This window comes from Colius striatus, chromosome 2, assembly GCF_028858725.1.
Source record: "Colius striatus isolate bColStr4 chromosome 2, bColStr4.1.hap1, whole genome shotgun sequence".
Lineage (NCBI taxonomy): Eukaryota > Metazoa > Chordata > Aves > Coliiformes > Coliidae > Colius > Colius striatus.
The window spans coordinates 68,737,268-68,761,439 of NC_084760.1; the positions used below are offsets into that span (position 1 = coordinate 68,737,268).

The following is a 24,172-nucleotide window of genomic DNA, read 5'->3' on the forward strand; positions in this document are numbered from 1 at the left end:
TTTCTTAAAGTTTTTCTGTTCAGTTCAACAGCTGTTAAAATGAGCGAACTATTCAAAGGCATTTTGAAGTACCATTTCATAGAATCACAGAACGGCAGGGGTTGGAAGGAAACTCAGGAGATGATCCAATCCAGCCCCCTGCTAAAGCAGGTTCAGTTCCATCAGGGAGCACAGGAACGTGTCCAGGTGGGTTTGGAAACTGCCAGAGAAGAAGGCTTCACACCCTCCCTGTGCCAGGGCTCCGTCACCTCAACACCAAGGAAGTTTTTCTCTGTGTTTAAGTGGAACTTTTTGTATTCCAGCTTATGTCCATTACTCCTTGTCCTTGTCCTGTCACTGGATACAGCAGAAAAAAGTGTTGCCCCATCCTCCTGACATCCATCTTTTTTAACTACTTGTGTCAATGAGGTCCTCCCTTAGTCTCCTCTTTTCCAAGCTAAACACCCCCAGATCCCTCAGCCTTTCCTCATATGAAAGATGTTCCAGTCCCCTGATCATGGTGGCCCTGCGCTGGACTCTCTCCAGAAGTTCTCTGTCCCTCTTGAGCTGAGGAGCCCAGAACTGGACACAGGACTCCGGATGAGGCCTCACCAAGGCAGAGGACAGAGAGAGAAGAACCTCCCTTGACCTGCTGGCCACACTCTTCTTGATGCATCCCAGGATGCCATTGGCCTTCTTGGCCATGAGGGCACATTGCTGGCTCATGGTTAGTTTATTGTCAATGAGGTTCCTCTCTGCCCAACTCTCAAGCCAGTTGAGCTCCCGCTGAATGGCAGCACAGCCTTCTGGGGAATCAGCCAGTCCTCCCAGTTTGGTGTCATCAGTGAACTTGCTGAGGGTACACTCTGTCCCCTCATCCAGGTTGTTGATGAAGATGTTGAGTAAGACTGGCCCCAGAACCCCACAGGCCTCTAACGTGACTCAGCTCCATTGATCAAGACCTTCTGGGCTCTGTATCTAGTTATTTACTTGTGTAAAACTGACACCTAAAGTTGTAGGAGGCTGGATGGGGACAGGCACATTTACAGGTGCCCTGGAAACAGCTGGGAGCATGGAGGGAATCACAGAATGCTAGGGGTTGTTGCAGGGTGCCATGGCCTTGTTTCCTGACTGCCTTGTTATACTACCATTCTGCCCAAATCCATTTGGATGGTGGTTTCATTTTCATCATGTTTGGGAAAACGGGAATTTCTCTTAGGAGTTCCACTATGTTGAGAAATTACAGCTCCTGGTTTCTTCTTGCAAAATAAGGCTGTGCCCTGAAGGTACCAGTCCCTTTATTACTTCAGGCATCTTAGACAAGACACTTTGTAGAAGTGAAGGACTTGGGACAAAAGTAAACCTTTTCAGGGCAGTGTGCCATAGAATTTTGAACAGAAACCTCTCTGCACTTGTGTGAGATATCCTACTATTTCAGTGTTGAGTCTGTTAGGCTGTGAAATATGCTGCAAAAGAATTGTTCTTTCAGTGATTAAATAATTACCTAAAGTCTACCAAGGTTTTGCTGAGACCACAGTTAAGACTTAAATGAGGATCAGTCTTTAAAGCTTAAATAAATTGAATATGTTTGACACTTTCTGTAGAGGCTGGGAGTGGAATTCCTTCAGGAGTGATGGCAGAGTTCTGTTTTCCAGTTCAGCCAGTATTGTTGGGAGTTGTTCCTCATAAAAGAAAAGATATTACCGTGCACATGGTGCCATGATGCCTGCTGTAGTCCCATTATTTAATAGACTGGGGAAGAAAAAGAATCATAGCAAGAAGCTTGGGCAACTTTTGACCAGTGTGGTTATAGTACTTTTAAGCCATTGTCTCATAGTGTAAGGAAGACCTTTTGTAGCGAGGGTAGGTAGGTAGTCACTGCAGAAACTTCAACAATGGAGATGGATTTTTCCTTCAGTGGAACTGCGAGTGAAGTGTCTGCCCTTTTAAATCAAGGGATATTTTTGCTTCTGATATCAGTGGCTCGCTCTTTCTGCTGCCTGTCTCAAGGCTGGTCTGTAAATTGGTGGTGCTCTTTTTTTTTTAAGCCCATCTTCTCTCTGAGCTAGAGTGCTTTTCGAGAGAAATAAAGAGACCTTTTATGGTCTGCGTTCAGCAGGAGATCCTAGGTGACCTTAACAGTCATGTCTGGCCTTTAAATCTGAGATTGTCCTGAAGAAACTATTTGCCTGATTCAAATATACATGGAGGGAGTGAGAAAGTCATATTTCCAACCGAACTCGGGATTTTATGTCACCCTGTGTTTACTTTACTGGTAAAATCTTATCGTCTGGTCTTGCACTAATAAAATAGCTGGGAAGCCTTGGGAGCACTGTAACAACAAACAGAGCGTTCACAATTCCCCTGATGGGCTGATTTTACTAATAGCACACATTTGGTGAAAATAACCTCTGATGTACCAGCAAGATTCCAGATGACAACGTTAGTGCACCTGCAGGTTTTAATTGATGCAAAAAAAGGAGAGAATACGAGGTACCAGTTATTCTCTCAAAGCCTGAGAATCAAAGATGCTTTTGGCAAGGAGGCTTGTAATTCCATGGTAAAATTGCACACAGCATGGAATAAACAGGGCCTGCATTATTTATCATGCATCAGACAATTTTTGACTTGGAAAACTCTGAGAAGACTGAACGAGAGAGGTGACTCTTTAACATTGGACCTACTGCTAAGTTAATTGTAAGTAATACGCCTGTGTTGCAGATTTAAAGATGTGCCGAGCACCTAGTGAAACATTGTAATTAAATACCAGCTCCCAATCCAGGCAGTGCTCTAAATATGGCAGTAATTGGGTAGTTAAAAAATACACATTGATGAGAAGATGATTACTACATGCTGGAGAATTTCACTGGTAATTCTAATCTTCCACAATGAGCTGCACAAAATTCAGCTAATCTGTAACTTAAATTCCCCAGCAAGAGAAGAGCAGTCAGTGGGTTAGAGCAAAATGCAGATGACATTTCTTGCTTTATTCTAACAAATAGCTTTTAAAAATAGGATGTGAATGACATTGCAGAGGCTCCTAAGAACTTCATAGTTTCAGAATGGCACTCATAGGTACTGAGAGTATCAATACTAGACTCACACTGTTGAGTCCTTTTTGTTAACATTTGTCTTAAATGCAGTGAATGGCAAGATTTTCTGTCTGTGGGAAAGATGTGAGACTTTTCAACAAGAACTCCAGTTCCTCACACAGAAGAACCTTCAAAATGGAGGGAAGAGCAGGACCTCTGGCATTTCTATTTTTGAATGAATGGAAGTGATCTTTGTACATTGCACCCATCACTGTTCCCATCACTGTTGGGAAACAGCCAGGCTGAAGGCCAGGCTGGAGGCTTGCCAGCCTACCTGGTGGATGGGAGCAGTCCAGCAGCCTGTGGCTGGCTTTGATAAAATACTACTAAAAGTCCCTTTACCAGATCTTAAGGTCATGTTTCACCCTTTGGAGTGTAACACCTGGCTTTTACTGTCTGGTATAAACAAGAGCCTATTAGTAAAAGGAAAGTTTAGGAAAAGAAAATTGGAGTGAGGAGTAAGTATCCCACATTGGATGCAAGGGCTGAAGTAGTGTCTTTGTGCTTGTTTTACCATATGCTGATTATCCTCCTTCCTGTAGCCTGCTGTACTGTACATGTTCCTCTCTGCTCTCAGGTTGCCAGGGCCCCACCGAGCCAGTGTGGATAAAATCACTGCCAATGTTTCTTTTCAGTAACGGTGATGTTAACTGGGGTAAAGCTGAGGGGAGGCAGATGGGGCCTCTATCTCTTCATCCCTCCTGGCTTTTGTATGACAGAACTGCATATACCAAACACTCTTGTGAACTGAGTGCTTAATTTCCTCAGAGGATGCCTTCAGCTTCTTAGGGTGTCTGTGGAGTGTCGCTGCTTTCAGTTGTAGAAACAAGGAAGTTTCTGGGCTGGCTGAACAAGCAGTGGGCAGGCTTCTGCCTTCAGCCCCTGCTGAGTAAGTGGCCTCTGCAGCCCTGGAAAAAAACAGGCATAGCACTTGAATCTTCAAAACTGACACAAAATGTAACTGCACAGAAAAGGTACTTAGGTAGTGGTGGTTGGCCACTCTTCCTGCATCACAGCCGTTGTAAGAGATCAGACATGTACCACAGGCAAACTCTTCAGCCTCAGCAACTTCAGAGCCAAGTTTTAACACAGTTACATGCTGTGAAACCTGTTGTCAGGGCTGCAGCTGACTTTAGGGCGGTGAAAGTTGCCTTTGCCTTTCATTCGGAGCCCAAAACTGCGCAAGTGGCCTTCCTAGGGTGTCACAGCTACCTCCATCCTGCAGCTCTGAAGCACCTTGTGTGTGACATTAAGCTGCTTATGTCTTTCACGAATAAAAGAATGGCTTAAAGCCTTTGTGGATCTGTAGGAAATGATACTGAGAATAGCATTCCTACAGACTCAGGTGCCTTATGGCGCTATGCAGAGCTGTTTGGAGTAGATTAGTGTTGAAGTTAGGCCTTGTGTAAAGGTTGGGTATCTGTTTGTTGGCTTGTGTGCATCAGAGCCTTAAATGCATCTTCCCTCATGTACATAGTAATCAAGTCTGTCTCTACCTCATGCAAACATGGGGGAGGTCGAAGATATCTTAAATCAATGCAATCTCATACCTTGTTCCAGGTTTTATTTCTCACAGTCATGTCTCGTTATGCTGTGGGATTGGCCCTTATTTAAAAACACTGTATAAAGCAGTAATCTTATGAAAACAGCAGTCTCCAAAATGATGAAGAAATCTAACATGAGTGAATTCATGCTGTCATCTTTCATTTATTTTGTCTTTGTTCTTTTTGTTAATGGTCACTCCTGGGTTTTTTCAACCCACTGTTACACCAACAGCTTTAAGACAAAACCAAACCTGTGTAAGACATGGTTACCAAAAGGAAATAATTTTTTTGGATCTTACCTTGACTCCTGCTCTGCCCTTCACCAAAGGAATCAGCATATGCCTAGAAAAGGCAACTGCAGGAGCCTGGGCTTCATGGCACACTTCTGTCCCCAAGGAGTTATGATCCAGGGGCCAGTGGCTTGAACTAAGTCAGGAACTGTGAGGCAGCTGCACTATCATAGGGTGCAGTACCAGAGGACATGGAGATGGGAGTTTCTTACAGAAGCTTTGGTGCTGGAGGAGGTGGTGTTGCTGCTAAGCAAGATACAGCAGCTTGCTGCTGGAAGGATTTGTGCAGTTGCTTCCCAATCTGGTTTAGTATGCTATAGAGGATAATTTAGGTTGATTTGGACTACAGGAGTTACTGGGTTTTGATGGTAATTAATTCAATTAGGTTAAAGGTGTGAAAACTGGGAGGCTGAATTGAAGCTAACTGAATATAGAGAAGCTTTTCTTGCTTTCCACAGCTGCCTGTTTGCCCTGCCTGCATGCAAGGCAGGGCTGAGGAAGACAAAGCAGTGATGGTTTATCTTAGCAGACTGCCCTGCAAAAGCTCCCAAAGCAGAAATGGGGCTGCTGGCTGTATAACCTTCATTTGTAATTAAGCACTTCATGAGCAGGGTGGTGGGAGGAGAGGTGCCATCTGCCAGAAATGGTTAGAAGGGAGCAGCTGAATTCAATTTCCTCTTCCACATTGCACCTGGATGTGGAAGAGACATTAGCAGGACCTAAACTGCATTGATGACCATGTGTCATGGGGAGCTCTACATGAATACTGTGGTTTTGCCTTTGTCAAGATGAGCAGACTTTTGCCTAAGTTGTGCTGAGCTTTATAAATAATCATCAAGATCTGAAGTGAAAGAAAACCAACAGATTTCTCAAGATCATAATGCAGAAAGCAAGTTAAAACAATTCAAAATAAAAAAGAAGAGCCAAAAACTACTGCCACACAAACATACTTGGATCATTTTATTTTCACTAGGTGTTATTCTACGTATAATCTGAAGTGTGGCACAGTAGGAAGCTCAGAATGCAACAGTAATGAGACTCAGCTACAGCATCTCTTGTTAAATCTTTCTTGTTAATTGGGACAAGACAGCCTGGCTGCACGTTGGAGTGTTGAGAATCAGAAACAATCTATGGTAGTTACAGTAAAGAGGAACAGCAAGACACTGAGAGCTGCATGTTTTAATTTGGTTTTAATGCAAAAAAAAAACCAAACAAAGAGCACACGCATGTGTGTTTAGATGCTGGAGTAGAGGAAGGATTTGTTGCAGCCTTTTGGCTTCCAAAGTAGTTGTGCAGTCCTGTTAAGTCCGTGTTTCTCAAACTTTGTGAAAGCATGGCCTCCCTCTTTGCCTTAGCTGTCTTTATGCAATTATTAAATTGGCAGCAGCTCAGTTTCTCTTGGGGAGGGAAATCAGAATGCTCTGTAATTACTGGCTACAAGTGTTCATGGACACAGAGCTATGTCCAGCAATTAAAAGCATTTAGCTTTTCTCTTCCTAATACAAACACCTCCAGACAATAATTACACCCTGCTCTGCACTTACTGTCCTTGAGGAGCATTCCCCTGGGCCCCTTTACAGCTCCTAGGGGGCTGTTGCCTGGAATTTGAGAATCACTGCTGTAAACCAAACAGGAGCATGAAGATAATACCTAAGAACAGCTGTTTATGCAAAGCTGCTTTCTTTGCAGATAAGGCGCACCGTATGCTTTGAAGGCTTTCCATGCACTGGATGCTGCTTTCTTTTCTCCCACTGGACTTTCATTAATCCGTGTAGCATGGCTGGGTCACACAGTATTTCAAGATGGCTGCATGCAGTATATGAATCTGTGATGCTATGTTGCTACTCAGAGTTACCACCTCTATAACATGTGAAAGAAAAAAATAGATTTTTCTATTGGAAAACAAATAATGAGATTTAGCTGTGGTGTTACGGCGCGTGTTGTACTGTCCTGTTACGGATCATTGCTTCTGCTCAGAGTTGCCTTTTGCTCTATGTTATATATCGAATGCCAGTTAGCTTGCATGCAATCAGCTGTTCAGCTACAGCAGGAAAGAGATGTCTTGTGTGCTTTTCACTGAGTTGTGTTAATATTTCCCACTGTATTCTTTTGTGATTCCAACCGTTCCAGAGGAAGGAACGTTAAACAGGTCGTGTTCATTGTTCTAGGATATATAAGAACCTGAGATGAAGCTGCACTGTGTGGTCTTTAAGACATCTTCCAACTCTACCCATGCCAAGGCCTTTAGCTGAAGAACATCTGCCCTGTAGTATCCTTGTGTGGAAGTTAGAAAAATAAATATCTGAAGGTTGCTTGTTACATCTGAAAGAACCTAAACCCACGTGCAGCTCCCTGACCTAACTCTGTATTTAGTTCTAAGAAGTGCTTGGGCCTTGTGCTGGGAATACTCCTTACTGCTCCTCAGACAAGCTTTGCTGAGAAGCAGTGTCTTCCAGGGCCATATCTTCTTGGCTGGCCCTCCTGCACTCCAGGTTCTGGCTCATCAGGATGGTGTGGGCTGGAACTGCCTCTGGATGTGGTCTGGGCTGTGCTGCATCCATTGCTTCACACGTCTCAGTGGGCTGCTGCAAATGAAGGGAGAGAGAAAAAAGGAGAGAGAGAGGGGAAGGAAGGAGGGAAAAGAAAGAAAGAAAGAAAGAAAGGTCATCTAAGTTGGAGAAATTTGTAAGTAACACTTCAGCTATTTTTTTAAGTGTCATTTCAAAAAAGTTCAATATTGATCTCAGGACTGTCATTCTGTGAAACTCCATGGGATTCTGAACATGCATTATTCACAAAGGACTTTGGAAGAGGTACTTGTCACACTTTGTGTAACGCATAAATTTGGAAAGGAAAGCAGGCCAGGAGCTGGAGGTTTAGTATTACAGATGTACATGTACGGAGCGCTGTAAAATAATTTGGATTGAAAAGGACTCCTGGAGGTCATCCAGTCCAAACTGCTGCTCCGAGCAGGGCTGACTTGGTAGAAGCTAAACCAGGTTGCTCTGGGGTTTGCTTTATACACTCCACATTAAATTTGACTTACAAAGACACCTTTTCGTCAAAACTGGAATGCAATTATCAGTCTGAAAATGTTATGCACGGTGTCACCCACTGTAAGGAAGCCATTAGTACAAAAGCTTTCCAGAACTCTGCTGTGTTCATGTTTAAGTGAAATACTTCCTCCTTTCCACTTTCAATCAGGCACCTGGACTCAGAGCAGTTCCTGTGTCCAGGACTCACCTCTTCTAAGTATAACCATGTAGTCTTAGTGCATCATCAAGGCTGTCAGTGGTTAGCAGAGACGAATGTCCCAGAGCAAGATGTCTTCCTGACAGCTGGGTGAAGTGCATTGTCCTCCTCACTGAATACAGAAGCCACACTACTAACCTGCTGAGACTTCATGCCCAAATTTTACATGGCTTAAAGTCAGACGAGGTGAATCCTGCTCTTAGTCCTCAGTATTGCAGACGGCCTGGATTCTCTCCAGCTAGGCTCATGAGCTGGAATTATGCCGTGTCACCTGCTGCCTTCAGCTCTAAGTGTAGAAATATTCTTAATGCTTGTTAGAGTAATAAAGCAGGTTTAGACCCAGATGAATAACGTTCAGTCAACTTGGAAGTTCCTAGCAAAACTCCAGGGAACATTGCCACACACAGAATTTTTGGGTTGAGAGCAAAATACATGCAGGATAAGGAGGTTTTTTAACTTGAGGTTGGCAGAACTGTTTGCAAATTAGGGAATCATAGAATCACAGGGGTTGGAAGGGACCTTTAGAGATCATCTAGTCCAACCCCCCTGCAGAAGCAGGTTCACCTAGATCAGGTCACATAGGAACGTGTCCAGGTGGGTCTTGAAGACCTCCAAGGAAGGAAACTCCACAACCTCCCTGGGCAGCCTGTGCCAGGGCTCCATCACCTAAACAGTGAAATAGTTTTTTCTTATGTTTAAGCGGAACTTTTTGTGTTCCAAGTTTCACACAGTTCAGAATGACAGTAGCAGAATAGCATTTTGGACTACAGTCTTCCCCTATTGCCAATTTGGTTTCCATTTTGATAGGCCAAATACAAAAGCCTGTCTTAATTATGTCCCTCGATCTCTAGCTGCATTCACCTTTTATCTCGAGTTCTCTCATGTTATTGCTCTGTAGTGCTGCGGTGAAGGTTTCAAAATGCAGGAAAGCAACTGATGGCAACCCAAGTTAAACAAATACACTTAAGTAGACAACAAAACAAAAACACTACTGCGTGCATTGAATTTGGGAAGAGGGATGGAAGTTCTTTGTGTGTACTGTTTTGCTGTCAGAAACAGCTGAATCACAGGGCATGCAGGTTTCCTTTGGGAAATATTTCCTACAGACTTCTTTCAACTAACCCTTTCAGCTACAAGGTTTTCAAGCCCTGGATTGAATTTCTGGTCACAGAGGGACAGACCAAGTACACTATTCAGAGGGAACCATTCTTCTTTGTACAAATAATTAAGTTTGTGTAAGCAAGAAAGGAAAGAGCAATTTAGTCTGCTTATGATGGTACTCATCACCTGGGCTTCTGAAAAGAGAGACCTAAGCCCCTGGTCTGAGTGAAAGGAAGGATGACTTCGGTCCAGTTCAGTTTGCCACAATTTCAGGTGCATGCATAACAGCCAGCCTGTCAATTACTTACAAATACATCATTCTCACACTGATATTATACAATCTCGTTGCCTTTGTGATGCAGCAAAATCCAAAACAAATATCAAAATCCCGATGTTTTGGAAAAGACTATTTTCAGTGAGAAGGAAGAAACCAAATGGTGCTGAGGACAGTTCAAGAACCTGAGCTCTGTAGCTGACACATAGTACAGCTGTTTTGGCCTCAGCCTTACCCGAGTTGCTTGACTTGCTGCTCTAGCAGATGGACCCATGGCAATATTCATACTGCTGGACGACTGGGTGTCACTGGTGTTACCTCCGTCTGCAGCCGAGAGCCCAGAAATCACCAAAGCACTTGAAAAACTTCTCTTGCCAAACAGCAGGCTGAGAGTTGAGCTGGTGGAAGAGGCCAGACTGGACCTGAGCATTGCTGCAGCTCGGTCCTGCACAGTCAGCTGGCCAGCAGCAGGGACAGCAGGGGACTGGGAAAACACAGATGTTGCCGAGTTGTGGAATGACAGCTGACTGCTAGAAAGCCTTTGGGCAATTTCATGGGCAGATGTAGATGTTTGGATGAAAGGCTGGCGGCTTTCTGCAATTGGTCCAGAGTGACTTGAAGCAGGGGGCCTTTGGTTTAAGGCAGCATGTGCCTGGATGGACTGACTCCTGGGTTTTCTCCTACCTTTAAAAGAAAAAGTAGCGTATTTAAGTAAGTGGCATCCTGATGGACTCCACCCTATTGACAGCCTCCCATGAGTACACATCACTACTGGCTCCCAAGAATAACAGGAATAACAAACTGCTACGAGTCTTTTTGTGTTTTCCACTACAAGGGTACTGGCTTTTGGTCAGAATAGCTCCAGTGGTTCTGCAGAGTCAAAAGGGAGGAAAATAGGCAAACAGACCAAGGAAAGTGCTCTAATCACAGGCTCACTCCTATTCTGCCATGTACGTTTTAATCTGCCCAGTGAAGGACTGAGCATAGCATTACTGTAACTCTACTCCCTTTTGCAACCACACTAAAGCAGGGGGTGTTGAATATGCACCTTAAATGGCTTGGCATAATTAAAGGCAAAACTAGAATAAAACCCCTGGGAGTTAAAACAATGGTACATTGTTGAAAAGAATTATTCCCACGTTTAGGGAAAGAGAATTTGATCATTTAGCCAAGTGGAAGACTACCACATTCAAGCCACAGAACATTCTTTAATATTAAACTGTATCTGAGTTCCAAGAGTGATATTTACAGTACATCACAGACTGAAAAGATGTGACCACCTTTAGGTAGGGCTGGCTGTTGGAGGTCTGAGTGGGACCCACACAGGGCTCTTGCCCCAGTCTGTGGAGCATCTCAGTGCAGCCACTGTTGGATACAGGGAGTAGATGAGATTAAGCTATTCTATCTTCCTGTACACATATACCCCCATTTTTAACATTTATAGCAACACCTGATGTCATTTAAACAAATTCTGTATTTCTTATGCTTGTATATTTAAATAGGCACAGAATGAAAAATAAAACAACTTGGTGGCCAGTGAGCCCCAGAGACACCTTGGTGTGCACCACAGGCCCCCAAAGAGGGGGCCACCTCTGCAGGCCTGGCCCAAGCCCATGCAGCAGATACCCAGTCACTTGCGTCTTCAGCTTCTCAGGAAACTCCAAACATTAACACAAGCTGGCACTTTGGCTTCCCAGATGTAGCTGTGGGGTAGGGAGTTGATGCCAGAAAACTGTTGGGATCTATCAATGCAGAGAGAAGTGTTGCCAGCAGGCCTTTCCAGGTTGCTGGCAAATTTGTTGTGCTTTGGTTTTTCCCAGTACACGAACTATGGAAGGGAGGGAAGCACTGAATGATGAAATTTTGCATGAATAAAGGAATATAAATCACAGAATGACAGAATGGTAGGGGTTGGAAGGGACCTCTAGAGATCATACAGTCCAGCTCCTCTGCTAAACCAGGTTCCTCTCCATCAGGTCACACAGGAATGTGTCTAGGCAGGTTTGGAAACCTCCAGAGAAGAAGACTCCACACCCTCCCTGGGCAGCCTGTGCCAGGCCTCCCTCACCCTCACAAAGAAGTGAGAAGTAAAGAAGTTTCTTTGTTTCACATTATCTTCTAGAAACATGACTGCTGAATTCATGAGAAATGCAGTAATGCAGAATTTCATGTCCAAACTATTTACATTCTGTAGCTGAAACACACATCCGTGGACCTGTGTTCCAGAGGCTGGATCATTTTTCAGATGCTGAAGCAAAGAGAACTTAGGTAACTTGGCACAGAGTCAGATGGCAGAGCTGGGCCACAACCTAACTGGAGCTCTTTAGCTGGACTAGAATCTAGTTGGTTTAGCAAGTACTGGACACTTTTGCACCCCACTTACAATGTTTCTTGAGTTCTACTCTTTATAGTTCAGCCAATAAAAAAAAATAAAACTTTCCTACAATGGCCTGAAAAGCAGCACTTTCTGTAGTATAAGCCCCAAGACCTCTGGGTCGGAGCAACAGGACAGATGCCCGTGGCTCCCGTGTGTCATGTTGCCAGTGTCCTCTGCACCTCAGAGGCTGTGTCTGGGGGCTGGGCCTAGTGCCGCGCTGGCAGCCCTGCATACGGCTGGGCCTCATGGGGATTCTGCTGCCCCAAGCTCTGGGCTTGTGTCTAAGTGCTTTGGTTTCTACATCTGATGGTTATTGCAATACGCTCCCCTTTTAAAATAGAACAGGCTGGAATTAAGAACAGAGGGACTGTGGTGTGTTAGTTTGTGCAGGAGCTAATGTGGCCAAACATCTGTCTGTGATTTAAGCTGCCAAGCTGACCCCTGTCCAAAAGTATTCTATATGCATCCCGAATGCAGTGGTTAGAGCACTGGACGGGAGACCACCCGCATCTACACATAAATAACTCTGTCCTTGAAAACACTTAAGAAACAAAGGGTGTTCTATAAACTGTATCACAAAATAAGGACACTTTGGGGCAGAACCCCACACATTTCTAATGCTCCTGGTTTTGGTTGCACTTTTATAGAGGGGGTTTTCATTGCATTTTGCAGACTAGGTGGCATCAGGCTGCAAAAATATGAAATATGAAAACATTAAATGCACTTGATTCACAGATTATGAGTCGAGGAGGACTTGCTGTGATCATCTCTTCTGCTGTGCATGTAGCATGGGACATAGAGATCCCTGGAATTAATTCCTGCATGGTATTACTGATCACTATGAGTATTTTAAAGAAATGCATCCAGCATCTCCAGCCACAGAGAACCCATCTTAACCCTTAGTCACTTGTTTCACTGCTTATTTACTCTGACTGTTAAAAATGTGAACTTCATTTCAAATCTGAATTTGTTTTGCTTTATTACATCCACATCTGCTCAAACCAACTGTCTTTGGTCACTTATTGTTGCCCAGGTAAGTACTTACAGACTATGATCAAAGCATCTTTTACAATATAAATTGTTTGAAAGCTCTTTAATTTTTCACTACAGGATGTATTTCCTAATCTTTGATAATTTTTTGTCTCTTCTTTGAACTCCTTCCAAATTAAAAATGCCTTTCTTAAATTAAGGCACAAGGATTGTGTGTGATAGGCCAATAGTGTCCTGAACCAAAGTCAGATTGACACACACACCCTACCCAGGTCACTCTATTCATTCTCCTTTTTTGATAGCAGGCATAGCCTAAGTTCTGTCCCAGGCTTCTGGTTTTGCCGAAATACCTTGATACTTTGAGCATGCTTTGCAACTAGCTGTCTTAAAAACTTTATTGAATGAGAGTCATTTGGATTTGCTCAATTGAGCATATAGCTTTGATAGTCAATCTTTCTTGTTCTTTGTTGCTGTTAGGATGGAAGGAACGACTTCATCATCAGATCTCAGAAAGAGATCATCTGCATTTTTCCCAGTACAAACCAGACATTTCCCATTTCTACATTATTGGCAACTCTTACCTGTCTATATAGTGATGGATCAAGACCATTGCTGGGATTTCTCTTGTTTCTAACACTCTTGAAAAATAAACAGCCACAAAACCACTTTCATCTTTAACAGTGCTAGCCAGAATCTTCTCCTCATTTCATTCTCTTTCTCTTACCAGTGGTCTCTCAGGACTGAATACTAATTTGCATTTGCTATTTTCCACTTCCTTGCATTTGTTGTGCATTTCTTCATTTTACCTCAAAGCCAGGTTGTTTTTCTTAACTAAGTGTGACCTTCTCTCTTGACTCTGGTTTTCTGGGTACCCAATACGTTCTTTTGAAGAACTCACAATTAACTTCCATTCTGGTATGGCATGCTTAGGATCATTATTTGCCAATCAAGTTTGCCATCCTGATTACTGCAGTGTCAAGTTATGAGTGTGCACATGGGGATTCCTCTAACGCTGGACTCAATTAAAAGCCGCAGTTATTTTATTCTTACAACATGATTTATATTCAGGGCAAGATTTTCTCCAGTCTTATCCATTATCTTTAATGATAGGTCAAAATGATCTAGTGTGAAACAAACAAGTGTCATACTCCTCTAGTTCTCTGCTTTAATTTATACAGTAATGCCACAACTTGTTGAAAGGTTGAATTGAATGATGAATTGGCTTTACAACTCCTGATCCCACAGAGACAGGTCTCAGTGACCCACTGCCAAACTTTACATGTATTTCCAATATGAAGGGCAGTAGTTCAACCTCGTGAGTGTATCTGAAGTACTTATGAACCCACAATTTTAAATGAGGAGAGTTCAGCTGTCAGTTGACAAAATGATGGGCAATGTTTCATTTTCTCCTGGTAATTGTTGCATAGACATAAGGAGTTGGTTCCTATTTGTTTGTTCTCTATGTGTGCTGATGAACAGCCAAACCAATTCCTCAAATAAACCATCACAGCCCTTCCAAGGTAATCAGGATTTTTGCATACATTCAGTTCTGCCGTTCCTACCAACTATAAGCACGGGTTCACTGTGGGACAGGCTCCTGGCATCACACATGTAGACTCCCTCCCATCTGAACTTCTCATTCTGGCATTGTTTGTGGCACCTCCTAATCCAAAAGTTACACATAAAAGGAGTTTGACAGTGGAACCTTTGGTCAATCACATTTGCCTTATACTCTGCAGTAGAATACCTGGAACAATATCAGGAAGCCATATCCTATACACGCTCAGTCATTAAGAAAGACAAAGCTCTCTAAAACCAGCTTTTGCCTGCATATAAGCACACCCCAAAAGGATCTGCCCATGTAGCCCCTCAGGAGAAGACTACAGAAAAAGCCAAATACATTGTGCAAATACCTGCACGCTGGTGGACCTCTTGAGATGAAGCTTGCAGCTGAGGGGTTCCATCTCTGGTGGGCTGCGAGCTACTGCTCTGGCTTGAATTGCCTGTGGAATTGCTGTTAGACGAAGAGCCCCCTCCACTATCCCCCTCTTCCACGTTCCCTCTGTCGTGGTGAGCAGTGTGGCAGTCCTTCCGCATCCTGTTTGCGGGAACACACGCATGCTCAGCCGTTGGCCATTGAGAATTTGTGCCATCAATGTTAGGTGCCTTCCAAATACGTAGTTGTATTCTCTTAACACCACTGCGGGTCTTGTGACATTTTATGAGGTGGCAAAGGTGGTTAAGCTTGCTTGGAACTAAATTGTGCATGACACAAGCCAAATCTTTGCTTGCCTGTGTCAAGCAGCTTTGGAGCCCTGCAAAGCCTTTGGGCTCTTTATCTAATGTTGCAGTGGTCTCTAAAGATCAAATTTTGCATGAGGTAACCAAATAGCAATTAATAAGGAATGGGCTGGAGGGAGCTTGGTGGGACGAGCTGCATGGTGAGAAACAAGCATATTAAGCCACTAGATTTAATCTTGTCAGTTTAGCATAGGTCTTAGCATGCAAGCTGGATAATGGAGTCTTTCCATGGATCCCTGCCTCTCCTCAGCCTCAATGGTGATAACGCCAGTGGAGGGAATGAGACAAGTGAGCTGCTGCTGTATGAAAAGTGCATGTATGCATGAGAGGTGGAATATGTCTGACATTGATCATGCATACCTAGAGGAAGCCAGGCAGTTTTGCTTGATAGGAAGTACATTTTTAGGTGTGTTTTCATCAAGAACAACACTTGGGGATAATCATGTATACTACCAAAGCTTTGGAGCATAACCCATCAACACATGTTCTGAGTAACCAAGTTACAGAAAAGATGCCTTTACCTACAAGGCATAAACAGTAAACTTCCCTGGAACAAGGGAAATGTCTGTAATACTAAGTGATTTGATAATCAGTCTTGCTGAACATGTAGAAAGCTTTGCTTAAAAGCCACAAATGAGTTAATGAATTGGCTTTCTGCTTTATCTGTAGGGCTATTTTGTTAGGAGTTATTTGCAATTAAAATTTTACTCTTCGATAACTGTATGGAATTACTCTCTTAACAGAAAATATATTGGGACCAAGACAGCAGGGTCTCTACCTGCACAGCCAAAAATTAACACTTACCTTAACCATTTGGATCTGAACCACTTTTTAATGTTGTCCAAACTGACAGGTCCTCCCCAAATGTTCCTTAGTTGGCTATGTGTCCCAAGGTATGAGGTGGTTAAAGGGGAAACATACATCGGATAGCCCAGTGGCTGATCACATGACGAATTAATTAAGTTCCGCAAGACCTGCTTGTTGTTCTGGATGCTCCCCCTCTCCGGGTTACGGTTGCGTAAGAAGATCAGCTCCTGCTGCTGCCCAGCCCAAAGCCCTCTGACGCACTCCTTGTTGACCTACAGGCAGGTTAAAAACATGTGGATCATGTGAAAATGTTTCCTACTGGCCAGGCTGGATTAATGAGCTGAGGCCAATTGCATGAGGTTTAACAAGGGTAAATGCTGGGTCCTGCACTTGGGTCACAACAACCCCAGGCAACACTGCAAGCTTGGAGCCGAGTGAGTGGCTGGAAAGCTGTCTGGAGGAAAAGGACCTGGGGGTGTTAATCTACAACAGCTGCACATGAGCCAGCAGTGTGCCCAGGTGGCCAAGAAGACCAATGCCATTCTGCCTTGTATCATAAATATCGTGGCCAGAAGGGCCAGGGAAGGAATTGTCCTCCTGTACTTCGTGCTGGTAAGGCTGCACCTCAAATACAGTGTTCAGTTCTGGGCTTCTCACTACAAAAGGAACATTAAGGTACTGGAGTGTGCCCAGAGACAGACAACAAAGCTAGTCGAGGGTCTGGAGCACAAGTCTGATGAGAAACGGCTGAAGGAACTGGGGATCTTTAGCCTGGAGAAGAGGAGGCTTAGAGGAGACATGATCCCTCTCTACAGCTACCTGACGGGAGTCGTAGTGAGGTGGGGGTTGATCTCTCCAGTAATGAATGATAGGACAAGAGGAAATGGCCTCAAGTTGTGCCAGGGGAGGTTTAGATTGGACATTAGGAAGAACTTTTTTACCAAGAGGGTTGTTAAGCACTGGAACAGGTTGCCCAGGGAGGTGGTAGAGGCAGAATCCCTAGAGATATTTAAAAGATGCATAGATGAGGTGCTGAGGGATGTGGTTTAGTGGTGGGCTTGGCACTGTTGGTCTGGTGGTTGAGCTTAAAGGTCTTTTGCAATCATAATGGTTCTATGACTCTATGATGTAGGTAGAACGGCAGTTCTGTGTCTGCAAACACCTCGTGTCTTTGCACCACCAAGTTTTATGAACTGGTAAAGCCTGGAATGTTACTTCAGACACAGAAACACCAAAGTCAACTGCAAAGAGAGATCTTTTAGTCTCTCAATCCCTACTTGGATAACTACAGTCAACCTCTCTTTTTAGCCAGATTACTCAGAAATAATATTATCTACCACAGCCCTAAATTACCGCAATATTAGAAAGAAGGTTATGTACCTTGATAACTTTGAAGCTCAAGTAGGTTTTGTGAAGCATGATAACTTTATATTCGTCTGCTCCTTCATCCACCACATGTCTGAGGGTGAGCAGCTCCTCTCTGTTGGAGAGCACAGCACTGCGCCAGGCTGGGTCCCCTTCGTGACAAATCACCACCTTCTCTTCAAAAGATTGGATTGCTTCGTACAAAACTGCTGGATCCTCGTACTCATCTGGGCACGTGAACTGGTCCTGTCAGTACAGGAAAAAGTCTTGAGAAGCTCGGGTGGACTTATGAGAACACAAAAACTATTATCACTAAACAAAACACTGTTTTTTGAACAGTTGCTAGCTGATTCCCTCCACCCCCAGGTGACTTGCCATTGGGGAGGCAGAACAATTAATTTTACAGTAACATGGAAGGTATGATTTTTGTGTGTGTGTGTGTGTTATTTTAACCTATTCTGATATCTCCACTCGGTGAATGCCAGCTTATCCACTTCCTTTTTATAAAGTGAGAAACCATGGGAGGTAGAGCTTTTGGGAAAGGCAAAGGGAGATGAGAATCACCCACATGTTCCACAGTCCTTCTGCAAACCCTTATTTTTATTCATGAAAAACCACCAACAAAGGCACAGACGGGAAATCCATCAGCAGATGCCACAATATTGTGTTACTCCTTTAGCTGCCACGCAGCAACACAGCCAGTGATAACATTCATAAAATCCTTGTGTTAAATTCCCAGATATTAATTCACAGCAGTTCCACTTCAGTTACATTCAGAGCAATTATAAATATCATGCATGATAAAAGCATGTGACACTAAATCATAACAAGGCCGAAGCAAGAACAAAATCAAGTCCAAGCTATACAGGGATTGACCTGAAAAAATTGGAGCAACTTCAGTGGAGGTGTGCCAGATTTTTACAACTGAAAACAGAACAGGGTCAGAAGCAGCCTGACATTATCAAACAAACAGCTATGACACTAACCCTTCAAACCACTCTCCCCTCAGCTGTGTCCTTTAACATATGGAAGTGTTACATGTGTACTGTCATTTCCTAAAGACCGACAAATTAGCAATGAAATCAGTCTAATCGATGTATTTCTTTTCAGTCTAGAAACCATCTTCATAGCAGCCACACACGCAAGTACAATATGGCTGTCGGTTCAGTTTTGATGAAAAATGCAGGGTCAAGCTGTGCAGGATGAATGGTTTCAAATGGGCAGCTGGGAGGTACAGAAAAGAAGGTAAAAGGTAAATAAATGCCCAGCTTTTCCAGTTTGGTTAAGGAAGTTTCTTAGCAACAGGCACTCTCATTTCCCTCTTTTTTTGTTTCCTTCTCTGGACAGTTTCTACATTGTCCTGCATTTCCCTAAGAAAACAGATGCAGCAGTAAAAGTTAAAAATGAAAATTACAAAAACAGACTCTACCTGGTGTAGCTTCAGAGACATTCGGATTGCCGGGGCAACCACCTTATGCAATAGGTCCATGTCTGCAAAGACCCACTCATCTTTTGCTGCTATCCGAAAGTCTCCTTTGAACAGTGCGTGGAGCCCATAAAGAAAAGAGTCCAAGCTGTAAGAGAAAGGCAGCAGTCACCCCCAGAATTTGTTCCTGTGCCCTGCAGCTGCCAGCCACGTGCTCAGCCGTGCACGAACCAGTGGCCCTCCTGCAGTGGGAACAAAGTGAGGGGCTGCATTGCATATTTCTCGGGGTAGGTGGTTTCCCCTCTGCTTGCACTGTAAAGGACTGTCTGGGAAATGAGGGTGGCAACCTGGAATGAAGGATGTCCTAAGGATGAGTGGCTGTGTCATGAGGTGCCTCAGGGTGCTGCTTCTCTGCAGCTGTGCCAAAGGGTCAAAGAACGCCTGCTGCTCATTTGAAAGTGTATTGATTGGCCCCGTTACTCACAGCACTTCTCCATGCAAGGTAAAAAAAAAAACGAAGCCAGATGTAAGTTTTCAGCAAATCTGAGACTTCTGTCGTGAAACTCCAACCCAGACGTGAACATTAAACCAGATGTACTAGGAAGAATACTAAGTTTCAGGGACTGTTCAGCAAACTGAGTGAGAGCATGGATCAAACACCACGCGTTTCATACGGGAACAATGAGCCCTAATGCAAATATGTACTGGGTTTCTTTTTACTAATATAAGAAACTAGATATAACCAGTTCTGCCTGACCTTGGATGCTGGTTTGCCTGAACGTGAGATGTAAGCAAGAGGTAAAAGGTACAAAAATCAAGCAGCTGTTAGAAAACGGTTGCACAAGGCCTATGGGAAGGGAAACAACCAGCCTTCAGCTCCTGCCTGCACCTCGAATCACAGGCCTCCCAAAAGGACACACAGCCACTTGCATAACACTTATACAGCTGTCCTAATTGCTGCTCTGAAGAAGTGATCTAGAAATCGAGGAAAACAGAATCATCTAGTAAAAACAGGCATCTTTTGCAAAGCCACGGGATGGGGTTTCATCTGCCTGCCAAGACTTCACTCGTTCTTACAGCAGCTGATTTTTTTCAGGTTGTAACAAAGCTGCATTAAGATGTCAGCGGTTTTCATCATTGCCCAGGCTTTCTCCAGAGAGTGCATAGTCTTCCTAGAGTAATCAAGAAAGCTCAATTATGTGGAAAAAGAAAAAAGGGAGTCTTTTAAATGTTCTTCTCTTCTCTGGGAGAGGGAGAAGAGAGACTGGGAGACTGCTTGGCCTGTCATCAGCTCAGGCACATTCTAATTTGGCCCTTGGTGGGCAGCACGTTTTAGAAATTAAAATGGAAAGATATGTATGTTGTTACCAGAAAAACAGCTGGACACCGATTTTCTCCATGGTGTAATACAAATCAACTAATCAGTGGAACCAAGGCTAGTCAGGAAGGCAGGGCTGTGGCTGCTGCTGAGAATGTGAAGAGTACGGGGAAGCTCCTGGGAATTCTTAACTGATTTGCATTTGTTAGTACTAAGTTATGTATTAAAACACGCCTACGTGAGACTGGCACTTACACTCAGATCTTCAAAACATTCAAGCACTGATTTCAATGGGAGTTCTTATGTGTCTTCAAGGAGCGTGTCCTGATCCCCACTGGCTTTCAAGTCAGTTCACAAAATGATAATATACCCAAATCCTGCTTAATAGTTAGGAAAGCTCTAGCATAAACCAGTTAAGGGAGAGAAAAAAAATGGTGGGTGCAGCCAAGGTGGTGAAATACATGAATATCATCTCCTTTGAAAAAGCCAGAAATCAGGAAAGGTCCTTTCACTCGCCCACTGACTAGACAGCATCCATTATATACAGCTGAATCAGGAAAAAAATCCACTTCTGTATCTAAATATTCTTCCCAGGATGAAACTGAAAAAAAAATTATCCTGAACTCTGCACCTAATAATGATCTGTAGTATAGTTTTTCCCCACATAATACCTCCTGTATTTGCTCTGAAAAGTTGTCTGGGATGAAGGGAGGAGCAGGCAGGAGAGAGAACTGCTCCTTACATCATTAGAGGCTCTGAATGCCAAGTGTGAACACCGGAGCAGACAGAGTTTGCATTTACATCAAAGTGTCCTATAGGTATGAGCAGATGCTAAACAGGCTGCTGCAAACAGCAGTATCTGCTGAAAGCAAGGCCAGGACTAGGACAGCTATGCGAAACGCAGCTGAGCATCAGCAGAGGGAGCGGAGGGGAGCACGTACAGCTCTCACTGTGCTTAGTTAGGGAAGACTCATCCATTTCTCATCCCTCTGCATAATAAGTTCTCTAACCAGCATTTTTAAGAACAAATGTGACTGCTACAAGAAGCAAAGCACTGGTGGCAGCAGTTGTGAGAGGCTGAGAGTCAATTACTTTATATATCGTATTTTCCACCAGAGAGGTCTGGAGGAGATTGCTGTATTCACAAAACCAAGGACATCTTTTATTCTCCTGCCAATTGTAATGAGGCTTTTGGGTACATTCTGCCTATAATGTGACACCATCTCAAACCATTATTTCTGTAACACGCAGCCCTTAATCCACATAAGATACAGCTGCTGTTATTCTTCCCATTGTTATGCTCTCTTCTGAAGACCCTAATGAGATTATAAGGAAGCTGTAATGCCAACAGCTTTGATCTCAGGCCCATCTCAAGATTGTTGCTACTTTCTTGGCCTAGTTTTAACACACCTCAATTAGTAACCTGCTGTGGTTATAAGCTCATTCAAAGTATCTGAAAAACTAGTGAAGGTAGATTCACCTGCCAAAGAAGCAACATTAATCAGGAAGAGACCTAACTATGATTTCTGTCAACATTTCTAATCCTCTGGGCTAAGAGCCCAAAAAGCTGCTGTCACAACTGCAAGCTATTTCAAAACAAGACTACTGTAAGGTGTGTGGGAGCCACTGGACCTTTGAATGGGCAGAAAAGAGAGGATTAAGTAGCACCACCAATAGCAGAGAGAGGGCAATAAACCCAAAGCAAATACTCCCTCCTACTGCACTCCTTATGTTGCTCCAGCAGCTGAAACTAAAAGCATTTGATGCAAGCCTGACAATAGTATGGATGAAGACTAATGAGATGGTGAATACATCCATGTGTATTTTACACAACAAAACCCTTCATCTGTCTGCAGTGTACAGACCTTTCTCAGTGCTAACTAGATTTATTCAAGGAATAAGGAAACACACATGCCTGTGAGCTGGCAATGACCTGAGTGTCATAGCTCACCTGAGTGACATATTTTCAATGGCTGCTTTTCTAAATTCGGTATTTTAGATGACAGTAGTTGTGAGCTAAGAGTCAAACTTTTCTCCCCTGCTTCTGCCCTGCTCATCTCTGGCAGATAAAGCTGCACTGCCTGCTTGATGCTGGGCAAGTGCAATGTGATGCCCAGGAGAGAAGGGGCGAGTGGTGCCATCTCTTCCCAGGCAGAGGTGTTCCTGGAGCCACCCTCTGTCCACTCTGAGCTCAGGTGACCCAAGCATCAAGGCTTGGTTACTGTTGCAAGTATCTGATGAGAAATGCCCTATAAAGAGATTTTTCTATATTCCAAATTTGAAATATATGCTTAACCACTTATTTACCAGCAGGTCTAGTAGCTGAACAGGATTATTAAGCAATTTTTTAAAAATACACACCCAAAACATATCACTCATGTCTGAATAATTGAATGGTAATGTCATGTCATTCTCCAAATTGCATTTTGTGCAGGATGCCTCCTAATGACAGTTTAAAAGAGCAAGTGATTTGCATAGTAATGCTCTGCCTTCTTAACGAATGCATTTATTGTGCAATCTAGTGTTAATGTTGGGTTTCTACTGACATTTACATGAACAGGTACACTGAATAATTATTTACATACATTATATAAGAGCATTTAAAACCTTGGTTTACAAAGTGACATTTACTGATTAATAGATTAGACAAAATCATGTGTAAATGAGTGCAAATTGATAGTTTACATACACAATGTAAACTTGAATCTCAATTCTGCAGTGCACAGCTCAGAGTGACTTTACCTTTGCATTACTATTTCTGCACAGCAATCGGATGAATGTCACTCCCCAAGACACAGCAAGGGCTACTAGACTTAGTCCAGAGAAAGTTTCCTACTACCTGCACAGTTACTCCCAAGAATAAAACACAGACCACAGAGCACAGAGTCTTGGCCTGGTTGCTCACGTTGGACAGATCTAAAACACTGTACAGAAGTAAGTGTGAAGAGGAGAAGACTACAATGCCTGTCTGGCCATCACATCACAAAACCTCTAGCAATATTGTAGGCAGGATGCTTTACAGCCATAATTAGTAGAAAGTCCTACAATAAAGTTTAGGGTCATTCCTTGGTGCCTACCAGAGCAACAGAAATACTTTTAAGTTCTTGCGGTCCAGCATTTGAGTGTGAGAAGGCATGTGCCAGGAGCCCTAACCTCTTACAAAGCTAGCCAGCTCCCAACAGCTGTGCAGGCAGCACATCCTGCTCATGCACACAGCTGGCTGTGGGATTGCCTGTTCTGACATCATCTCTGCAGAAAACTATAACCCTTTTCAGCACCAGCAGGCTCCAAAAGGTCCTCAAAGTATCCTAACACCATTTCAAGGAAAAGGACTGTGAAGCATTTACCTAATGAGAGAGAGAGGGGAGGCTGACCTGCCTTGAACACCTAAGGTTAATCCTCAGGAACATCTCTTTTTGGCCTCAGCAGTGTTGCACACATTGGACAAAGTCTCCTTCCCCCTAGCATGCCATAGAATTGCATTCATTTTGGAGTCTCACTGCCTTACTGCTTCTTTATGTTTCAATAAGTTGTGAATATCTGTGTGAAGCAGTAAACACGGTAAGTATGGCAAGAACTGCCCCTTGTGCTAAGTGAATATATTTGGAGGATTTCTGTTGATGAAGGTCTTTCTGTTGATAAAGGGAGTGGAGTACTCACCTTGCTCCTTAGTTAATAATTTCCACTAAATTGTTTTTGACAATTAAATGATAGAAATTCCTCCAGAAGGGAATAAACACGTTCCACCAAGCTAAAGTCATGTTTTGTAGCTGTAGCAATTTATAACTTGAATTGTGCTGCTCAGATTCCTTTTTTTGCCCCCAGATCTTTCTGACAGTTGGAATGTATTAAAGGTAATTTAACCAGGTGGGTAAGTGACACAGTTTTTCCAACAGGGAAACTTTTCTAGGGAAAGCTTTTATGCAGTAGCACTGAAAAAGATACTGACAAAAGCTTCCACTCAATCCCTTTTATGTCACAAAATACATTTTGGAAATACAATGATTCAATGCTGCCCTGGAGCACTTGCTTAATAAAAGGAAAACCAGGACTTAA

At 43.4% G+C, this 24,172-nt stretch overlaps 1 protein-coding gene across 1 annotated transcript in view; it reads right to left on the bottom strand.

Annotated features, from left to right (window-relative positions):
- Window positions 1-7,316: 7,316 nt before the first annotated feature.
- The window catches only part of PCNX2 (pecanex 2), a 160,192-nt gene continuing 143,336 nt past the window's right edge, over window positions 7,317-24,172 (bottom strand). Inside the window, exons 30-35 of the mRNA XM_061990089.1 lie at window positions 18,802-18,946; window positions 17,388-17,618; window positions 16,005-16,279; window positions 14,813-14,997; window positions 9,768-10,216; window positions 7,317-7,490 (exon numbers count right to left, since the gene is read on the bottom strand). Coding sequence (XP_061846073.1) covers window positions 7,317-7,490; window positions 9,768-10,216; window positions 14,813-14,997; window positions 16,005-16,279; window positions 17,388-17,618; window positions 18,802-18,946 — 1,459 coding nt within the window. The remainder of the gene's footprint in view (window positions 7,491-9,767; window positions 10,217-14,812; window positions 14,998-16,004; window positions 16,280-17,387; window positions 17,619-18,801; window positions 18,947-24,172) is intronic.